This window comes from Lathamus discolor, chromosome 21 (genome assembly GCF_037157495.1).
Source record: "Lathamus discolor isolate bLatDis1 chromosome 21, bLatDis1.hap1, whole genome shotgun sequence".
NCBI classification, from domain to species: Eukaryota; Metazoa; Chordata; class Aves; order Psittaciformes; family Psittacidae; genus Lathamus; species Lathamus discolor.
In genome coordinates, this window is record NC_088904.1 from 1,741,101 (window position 1) to 1,751,205 (window position 10,105).

General features: G+C 55.2%; 1 protein-coding gene and 1 non-coding gene across 2 annotated transcripts; both read right to left on the reverse strand.

The window, feature by feature from the left end:
* Positions 1–165: 165 nt before the first annotated feature.
* EEF2 (eukaryotic translation elongation factor 2) lies at positions 166–9,054 on the reverse strand. Its single transcript, XM_065699672.1, has 15 exons — positions 8,948–9,054; positions 8,097–8,311; positions 7,221–7,402; positions 6,923–7,134; positions 5,937–6,115; positions 5,495–5,600; positions 5,098–5,211; positions 4,798–4,936; positions 3,919–4,114; positions 3,484–3,742; positions 3,067–3,174; positions 2,627–2,980; positions 1,684–1,866; positions 1,462–1,594; positions 166–757 (listed from the first exon to the last, which is right to left on the reverse strand). The coding sequence occupies exons 1-15, from the start codon at positions 8,948–8,950 to the stop codon at positions 564–566; spliced, it is 2,577 nt and encodes an 858-aa protein (XP_065555744.1). The 5' UTR covers positions 8,951–9,054; the 3' UTR covers positions 166–563.
* Positions 5,391–5,459, reverse strand: LOC136003407 (small nucleolar RNA SNORD37). The gene has a single exon (XR_010608089.1). It is a non-coding gene; the product is annotated as a small nucleolar RNA SNORD37 (small nucleolar RNA).
* Positions 9,055–10,105: the final 1,051 nt, after the last annotated feature.

Sequence of the window (10,105 nt, forward strand, 5' to 3'; positions counted from 1 at the left end):
CGTCGCTCAGAGAATGGAAGGAGCCGATTGGATGACAGCGGTGACATTGCCCCGCCCACCAGGTAAGGCGCCTTGCCCATCGAAACCCGGTCCTCCCGCCCGCAAGGGGGCGCCTTCATAAAGCCGAAAATCCTCCTCCCCATCCCAAAAGTATCCCCTTATCAATTTTAATCATGATCCAATTTTATTAATTCCAGTGGCACTAATACAGGCGGCGATAGTCACGACCGACAGTCACACTGCAGCCCTTCCCCCCCCCCATTTTACATGGATTCACACCCCTTTACCCCCCAAACCGGCTTTGTATCGTTTTTGAGTCAAATAAATACAGAATTGGGCAAATCCGAGTGGACATGGTTTAGTTCCAATGGCGGAGATGAGGCATGTGCAACACCGAAACCTATAAGGCTGTTTTTTAATCCTTTTCCTCCTCATTTCAAGTCTCAAAATCATTATGAAACCCATTCATTAATGCAAAGAGATGGCGGTGACGAGCGTTTAAACCCCTTTGCTAATTTCACTCATTCCCTCCCTTCCCTGTTCCCGGAGTCCAAGGAGCTTGATTAGAGCTTGTCAAGGAAGTTATCCAGCGCTGGAATTCCTTCCTTCAGGCCCTTGCGCTTGCGGGTCTCGGCCACCACTTGGCTGGGGCGGCTGGCGCTGTCAAAGGGGTCCCCGGGGAGGATCTGCCAGTGGTCGAAGACGCACTGGGGGAAGGCCTGGCCCCCAGTGTTGGACCGGAGATCGGCTGTGAAACCTGCAGGGAGAGGGGACAGAGTGAGAACCCGCACCCCTGGAAGATGGAAAGGCACCAACACGACACCCAAAGGAAGAGGTGGTGGGTATGGGGTCAATACATCAGGCGGCTTCAAGATGGGGATGGAATGGTTTGGGTTGGAAGGGACCTTAGCTCATCCAGTTCCAACCCCCTGCCACAGGCAGGGATACCTTCCACTAGAGCAGCTTGCTCCATGCCACATCCAACCCAGCCTTTAATGTTTTTATCTAACCTGTGTCCAAGTTTTGGTCCATGCTCTACAAACAAGCTGTGGAGAGGGTCAGAAGGGCCAAAAATGTGATTGATAGAAAGATAAGGCAGCCATGTGAGGACAGGCTGAGAGCTGGGCTTGCTCAGCCTGGAGAAAAGGTGGCTCCAGGGAAACCTTATGATCATATTCCAGCTCTCTCAGGCCAACTCCAGAGCAGAGCTGCTCCAGCCCTCACAGCATCTCCATGGCTTCCTCTGGACTCACTCCAACAGCTGCCCAGTGGAGTTACCATCCCTGGAGTCATTTAAGCCACACAGATGTGGTGGTCAGGGACAGTTTAGAGATGAACTTGGCAGTGCTGGATTAAGAGCTGGACTCTAATCGAAATGACTCAATGATGGCTGTGGTCACACAGTGACATGCAGTATCCCCCCATCCCAGCCTGGGATCAAGCCCCAGAAGCAGCACTCACCAAAGGACTCATTGACAGGCAGGTAGGCCTTGACCACGAACATGGGGGTGCCAGCCACCTGGGTCTCCTCAAACACGTGGCCACGCTTCCTGTTCAGCACCCCATAGATGCCACCAACCACCTGCTCTGGGCACTGCAACAGAGAGAGATGGGTCAGGATCACAGGCCACCCGCTGCCACATCCTCCTCCAGTATCTTCTGGCCTGAGGGGATGCTCCTCACCTGGATTTCCACAAGGTAGATGGGCTCCATCAGCCGGGGCTGGGCGGTGAGCACGCAGGCGTACAGGCACCTCCTGGCAGTGGGAATGATCTGCCCACCTCCACGGTGGATGGCATCGGCGTGCAGGGTGACATCATGCACATCGAAGCGCACGCCACGCATGTTCTCCTCACACAGGACACCCTGGAAAAGCAGAGCAAGAGCTCAACCACCACCATTCTGGGAACAGTTGTGCTCCCAACCAGGATGTTCCGGGCCCTCAGCTTATGGGCATTCCCTGGAAGCAGCTCTAAGGGCAGGAAGTGCCAGAGAACCACTTTATCAAGTGGTCTTCCTCACCCAGGAGCTCCAAACCAGCTCTACCTGGCCTAAGGCACTGCCCACAGCCCCTTAGAGAAGCCTTCAAGCCCCAGAACCATTCCCACCAGCACCTCATCCCTCATCTCCATGGCTCACGTTGGCAGCAGAAGCACCAACATACATTTATGATGCTACAACCCAAGTATTTGGCCAGGAAAAGTAATTTTTTCACATCCATGGGGAAAAAAAGCCCAAGTTGTTGGCATATAAACTGGAAAAAACCTGCTCCTGTTGCTGTTCCCAACTAATTTCAGTCATCTCTTGCCTAGTCCCAAGAAAGTAATTGGTAAGGCAGGCCAGATCCCTATGGAGCCTCCCAGAGCACCCTTCATTTCCTCTGGATGCCAGCTCTGTTGTTCCATCTCAGCAGCTTCTGTCCCTGCTGCTCCACTTTGCTCTGAAAAGCTCCTTCAGATCTGAAGCACATGCTGTTGTGATAGAATTTCTCCACAGTGCTAGGAGAAAGCTTGTCTGGAGGTTGTGTGTCTGAAGTGACCTTCAACCCAGTCACCCTGTTCCATTTATCCTAAAATACACTTCTGAATTACACATACATTGCCTACGTGTGATGAGTTTCCCTCACCTCCTTTGTTGCCCACTGGAAGCCAGCCACCACGCTGTCCTTGATCTCATTCAGGTACTGCACCCCCTTGGTGATGTCAGTCAGGATGTTGGGGCCGGTGCCATCAGGACCAAAGCACCAGATCTTCCTGGCCTCGGTGACATCCCACTCGTACTTCTCAGCCAGGTAACGAGCTCGTTGCTTCAGCTCCTGACGGGCAGAGACCTCCCCCTTGTCGATGTCCTCAGCCAGGCCATCAGGGAAGGGCCGGGCCTTCATGTAGAGCCTGTTGTGCTTGTTGGGGGACTTGGAAAGGCACATCACGTTGGATTCCTCACTGACTGTCTCACGGTAGGACACAACAGGATCCGATTTCTGCAGTGACAGAGAGCAGGGAACAGCAGTGAGCCACCAAGCAGACCACAGCTCACCAAGGGCTCTGACCACAACGGCCCCTCTACCTTGATGGGGATGCAGGCATGGTCCTCCTCCAGGTCCTTCAGGCAGATCTCCAAGTGCAGCTCCCCTGCGCCAGCGATGATGTGCTCCCCGGACTCCTCGATGATGCACTGAAAAGACCATTAATGCAGCAGGTGAAGCTTCTGGCTGCAACGCAACAAAATCTCTTGCTTCTAAAACATTAGTGATGGTCTCTGATTTTTGACTCTCAGATCTGCTTTTAGATGCTCTTTCTGCTGACCTAAGGATGATCTGGTCCCATCCCAAGGTGGGACACAGTGGGAGGGCCCACTCCAGTGGGCTGGGACCAATGCTCAATTCAAGACTTCTCCACCAGCACAATCACTACTGAAAGCCAAGCCTCCTGTGCCAGCAGCACCAGGATTCCTCCTGGCCCCAAAACCATTCTGGACATTCACCTGCACCATAGGGTCAGACTTGGCCAGACGCTTCAGTCCCTCCACCAGCTTGGGCAGGTCAGCTGGGTTCTTGGCCTCCACAGCCACACGCACAACAGGGCTGACGCTGAACTTCATCACTCTCATGTTGTGAGCATGCTCAAAAGTGGTGATGGTTCCAGTCTTCACAAGGAACTGGTCAACACCAACCAGACCAACAATGTTTCCACAAGGCACGTCCTCGATGGGTTCAACATAACGGCCCATCATGAGAATGGTCCTGGTGAGAGAGAAGGCTGTTTTAACTAAATCTGACAGAAAAGGTCCCATAAGGCAGGATCCTGGTGCTCAGCATCAGACCTGAAGCCAGGGCCAAGCAACTCAGCAGCAAGAAGACTCAAAATAGCACTAGAACCATAAATCTGAAGCACCAAGCACATCCCTGCCAGGACTGACCTTTGAATTGGCTTCAGGTACAGATCCTCCTTCTTGCCAGGTGTGTAGTTTGGTCCCATGATTCTGACTTTCAAGCCAGTTGAGACGAGACCAGAGAAGACACGACCAAAAGCGTAGAAACGTCCCTTGTCAGAGGTTGGCACCATTTTAGAGATGTACATCATCAGGGGGCCTTTGGGGTCACAGTTCTTAATACCTGGGAGAAGGAGAGGTCAGCCTGGTTCAGTATTATCTCTAGTATCCAGCACAGATCTCCTGTACCACCACCACCCCCCCCACACACACAAATACCAACACAAAACATGCACCCACTATTGTCCCAGGCTGCTGACTTCTGGCCAGCCCAAGCAGAGAGAAAGATCTCACAGAATGGTTTGGGCTGGAAGGGACCTTTCAAGCTCATCCAGCTCCAACCCCTGCCACAGGCAGGGACCCCTTCCATTGGAGCAGCTTGCTCCAAGCCCCTGTGTCCAACCTGGCCAGGGATAGGGCAGCCACAGCTTCTCTGGGCACCCTGTGCCAGCGCCTCAGCATCCTCACAGGGAAGAACTTCTGCCTAAGAGCTCATCTCAATCTTCCAGTTTAAAGCCATTCCATCATCAAGAGATGTTTCATATTACTACAAGGCTCAGCCTGAGCCTTTGGCATAGACTATCTACTACTACTTCCCTATCTACTCTCCGGTCAGCTAGCTCAGCCCTCCAGAGTAAATCTGTGAGCTAGTTAAGCATGTTTGATCCATACTAGAACAGATACAGACTCAGGAATTCCAGTAGCTACCGAGCTGTGTGTCTGGAGAATGAGATGGGCACAGGAGTGGTGGAACACTGAGCACTTACATGAAGAGACAACTAGCAGCAAAGCAGCAGCTTGTCCTACCTATGGCAGCCTCATCATCAGGGGGTCCCTCGTAGAGCAGCTCACAGCGGTACTTCTGGGCTGTGACAGGAGAAGGCAGGTGAATGGTGATCATCTGCAGCAGGGCATCTCCAGCGGGCAGCCACCGCCTCATCACGGCCTGAGCAGAGATCGGAGGAGCAAGACCTGGTCAGGCTGTTCACAACCTGCAGTTCACCTTCCACCTCCAACAGCACCTCCCAACACAAAAGGTTTGGAGCTGCTTAGTAACTTAACACAGCTGGAGCAGCACAACTGCTCATCTCCTCCCCACAGTCTCACCTTCAGCAGGGGTTTGCCCTCTTTGTCCTTATCTTCACTGTCAAGCTTGATGTCCAGCTTCTCAATCAGTTTAGCCGCCTCCTCCTTCTTGAAGTTCATGATTGCACTAAAGACCTGGAACAGCAGCAGCAGCAGCAGCTATGAATGCTGCCCATGACCCAGTTTGCACAGCACCATGTCTCTGAGGAGAATTTCTGTCCTTGCTCATCACCCAGCTGAACCCACCCAGAGGCACAGACCTGCCTGCACAACACCCACCATCCATTTCCCTGCCCACATGGAGCAATGAGATGTGTCAGAGGTTTCAATTTCTTCAAGCAGACAAGTCAGGTCAAAGTGAAGAAATTTTCCATCATCATGCACAGCCCCAGCCTGGGCTGAACACCGAGGAACTCACCTTGAAGATGGGGTCAAGGATGAGCTGGCAGAAGGTCCTGGGCAGTTTCTTTCCATCTGGGCTGGTAGCAGATTTACTGAATTTGCCAGTAGCAGGATCAAAATATCTGGAGAAAGAATCAAGTCAGACAAGTATCATTCAGAGCTCTGCTACAGAAATCTGGCTTGTTCTGGCTGCTAAGGCCAGAGAAGAGCTGCTAAAAACCATCTTCATATTTTCCCCCATCACTCCATTTTCAGTGAACACTTATGTTGCCAATCACCATCCCCTCCCCATTATCTGGGCTTCCTCCTCATGGGTAACAGCTCCTTTGCTAGCACACACCCCAAGCGACTGAGCCAGGGCTCTAAGCAGGCACAGCTACACCCTCCCTCCTTCCCCATCTCCCCCACTATCAGGCTGCAGCCACAGAAAGCTAATCCAGAATTAGACCAATCTTCACCTGTCGCCCCACAGCTTCTTCATCATGTCTTCGACCTTCTTGGCACGCTCAGATGCGTTCAGCTGGGCATCCCCCTTGGCAGCGAACTTTGCAACGTACATTTCAGCAAACTGCTTCAGAGTGAAGGCCCAGCCATGCAGGCCAGACCCAAAGCCCACTGTGCCCAGCACTGGGTCAATCTGGAAGAGAACCAACAGCAGAGCTGGGTTACAGAGGAACAGCCACAGCATGTGACAGCAATCAGCCCATTTCATCCCAAACAGCACTGAGTACAAAGGTTCAAGGTGGAGCTTCAGGACTAATGGGCTCTTGAGCCACTCTATGACAGCAGCCATCTGTGAGGTTGCAATTACAGCCCAGCCCACCTCCATTTCAGCTTCGTATCGCACAACCAGGTTGGGTTTTCTTCAACAGGCTCAGCAGCTGCCCTGGTGTGGGTGCAGGGAACACTCCTGTCCTTCAGAGGAAGGATGAGCAGTACAGGAAAACCTGCAGCCCATGGTGAGTGCTCAATGGGGACAAAGCAGGAGCCTTGCCTCAGAACCTCCAGCCCACAGCCCAGCTTGCTCTGAGGAACCCATCCAGGAGCAGGACTCGGGATGCAGGAAATGGCAAACACCTACTGGCCTCCCATTTTAGAAGAGAGCTGGGGGTGGGATGCTGTATGGGAACCTCGGATCTCATGTCACCCACCACCACAGATGTGACATGAGCAAGGTGGCCTCCAAAGCAACAGCCCCCTTTGGAAAGGGAGAAAATGCTTCCTTGTGTTTATAGTCTTTATTTGCTCAAGCTTTGAACTAGCAGGTAATATTAGATGAAAGTACTACAGAGCTCCAAACCAGCATACATCTGGGTAGGATAGCATCTTCATGACTATACTCTTGCTTCTCCACTTGGGACAGGAGAGAAGGACCAAGGAGACAACCAGCTCCCTCCCACTGCAGGAGATAAGCTCAAACACAGCGCTTGCAGCTCCCACTTACCATGATGTTTCCCATGGGGCCACTTTCCCCTTCTCCATACGTGGAGATGATGACGTTCACGTTCTCCACGATGCGCTGGAAAGTCTGGTACAGCTCTTCTGGCTCCAGCTGCAGCTCCAGCAGTGCTCGGTCCATCTTGTTCATCATCAGGACAGGCTTGATCCTCTCTGCAATGGCCTGACGCAGCACAGTCTCTGTCTGCACACACACACCTGCCAAACATAGGGGAATCAGTTATCCCCAGAGTCAAACTCGCCCAACACACACTCCAGCTGCACACGGCTGCAGAAGCCCTTACCAGAGACGCAGTCTACAACAACCAGGGCACCATCAGTGACACGAAGAGCAGCAGTAACCTCTGAAGAAAAGTCCACGTGCCCAGGAGAGTCAATCAGGTTGATCAAGAAGCCAGAACCATCTTTGCTCTGCTTGATGAAGGCCAAATCGTTTTCAGAGAGCTCATAAAATAGGGAAATAGCTCTGAAATGAAAGAAAAACTATTCAAATTGTCATCTACACATTACCTCCCCTCAGGGCTTAGAAACATTTTTTACTCCAGACAGACAGCTGTGCCTGTGTCTAAGGATTTTTCCCAGTGTGGAGATAACCAAGAGCAGAGGCTAAAATCTGCCCTTCCTGTGGCCCTCGGAAACCAGGACCTCTTCTGAAATCACAGCCTCTTGTGACTCTCTGCAATCTGAAATGCCCAAAGAGGGTTCTATTTCTTCCAATCAAGGAATTACACTTTTCCTACAAGGCCCAACCACCTTTTTGAGCCCTCTCCATGCTCCGCAGGGTCATCAAACTGCCTGTGGTGACACAGCCACACGGTACATCACCAGAGGTGCTCCCAAGACAGTCTCTGAAGTGCATCCACCGGACTTCAGCAGGCACCAGCCACATCCAACAGTTCCACGGCTAAAATGGAAGGCTGAAGCTCCTGCTGTACATCTACTTCCCAGTGGCCACTAAGGTGATGCTCTATGATTCACCAGAAGCTATTCAATACTCGGTCTCCCAATTAAGTAATCCTCAGGAGATGAGCTTCTGAGCTAGCCTAGACAAAGCCTGACGCTGTCTTCTCCCCTCTCATCATCAGTGGAGCACTCAAAGCCCACCCTGAGCCCAGGCCATGCTGCAGGAGCACCGAGGAGCCTGGTGGGAGGGCACTCACGTTGATTTGATGGTGATGCACCGTTCCTGCTCATCCTTTCTTGTGTCGGTGAACCGGGTCTCCCCCGCGCGGGCAGAAGCGATGATTCCAGCTTTGCATACCAGAGAATCAGTCAAGGTTGATTTGCCGTGATCAACGTGGGCAATCACAGACATGTTTCTGATGTTGGCCTTTTTGTCCATGATGGCCCGTATCTGGTCTACTGTGAAGTTCACCTTGACGAGTGAGAGAAGGAGAGGAAGAGAATAACACGGGGTGGATAGAAACAGCTTCGGCAACTCCAGGGAGCCCAATCAACTGCCACGGCCCCACTGACAGCGGCTCTGCCTGCATTACACGACAGCCCAGAGCAAGGGCACCGCAGACACTGGCGTCACAGGCGGCAAGGCCCAGGCCTGCAGTGTGAGCACTCAGCTCCGCGTCCTCCCAGCTGCAGCACCACGATCCCCCCCCCCCGCTAAACCCAAGCCCTCTCTTGGGCGCTGCTCTGCGGCTGGAGGGGGGGGTGTGCGGGGGTGACAGCCCGGAGCGCTGCCCCCGCCCGGGCCGCAGCGTTACATAAGGCAGCCGCCGGCCGCCGCAAAGGCCCGTCCGCGACGTCAACACCGCCGCGGTGCCCCGGAGCGCCGCTGCCGGGCTCCCCGCGGCCCGGGCCCCGCTACCACCGGGGACAAGGGCCCCGCTGAGGCCCGCCGAGCCCAGCCCCACCCCTCTCCCCTCAGCAGGGGCCCAGCCCGGCACGCCAGGCCCTGCCGCCGCAGGGCTCCCCGCCGGGGCGGCCATCGCCGGTGACTCGAGCAGCGCGGTGCCCGCTGAGCTCGCCGTGGCGGCGGCGGGGCGCGGGGGCTCACCATGGCGGCGGATGGCGGCGGATTCTCTGCGGCGGGGGGGTCACAGCAATGGCGGCGGCAACGGCCCTGTCTCGCTGGCGAGCGCAGAGCGGGCGGAAGAGAGCGCTGACGTCAACAGCCCCCTTCTTATAGGGCGGCGCCGGCCGGGGGGCGGCACCTGCGCACCCGGTGCGTTGTGCGCAGGCGTGGCCGTGGCCCTCTGGGCCGCAGCGGCTCTATGGTTGGGGGTGATTGGAGGCTGCACGGCCGGGCACCGGGGCTGCGCGGGGGCCTGCAGCGGGGGCAGCAGCCCCCGGACCGGCGGGCGAGCCCGGGGCTCCGGGTGCTCCAAAGCGGCGGCGCAGCAGAGCCCGGTGTCAGTCCTGTCCCGGCGCCCCCCTCCCATACCCGGCTTGCCGCGGGCCTGTAGCGGCGAAGCTCTAGCGCCCCCTGCGGGCAGGGAGGAGCGCGGTTCCGCACCGGGCTCCAGGTGGGACCGTGGGGGACCCCGTCCCCGAGCGGCCGCTGCCAGCTCCTGCCTGATGCCCGCACGTGTCTGTCACAGGCAGGGACGGGCAGGACGGCGGCGGAGCTCCCGCTGGGGTGCCGGGATGAGTTACCGGCTGATGGGGTTTCCATAGCGAGCGCTTGGAGCTTTAGCACCGGTACTGGTCTGTGCTGGACTGGAAGGGAACGCTGGAGAGCCTGACCGGCCTGCCTAGGAGGCTGGTTAATTGCCGTTCTGCTTAATTAGCTGTGCGGTTGATACGGAGGAGAAAGTGCTGGAAAAGCTCTCCTGGCTCAATGTAACTCCCGGGGTTCCCTCCTGGGGAGGATGCTGTGTACACATAGGAATGGAGCAATTGGAGCCCGGGGCGAGGGGGAATATAAAACACAGGAGAAATAATTTCTGCATAAAAGATGTTTTTAATAACTGATGGTTATTGGAGAGAGCTTTACATGGGGGTAACAAACACTGCCCGGATGGGAGGGCTGCAGGATCTCAGGGCTGCAATCACCACCAAGCAGGGTGGGTGTCAACACAAGATGCCACAGGGGAGCATGACCAAAGAGGCGCCATGGCACCTCCCACTGGAGCAGCTTGCTCCAAGCCCCTGCGTCCAACCTGGCCTTGAGCACTGCCAGGGATGGGGCAGCTGCAGCTTCTCTGGGCACTCT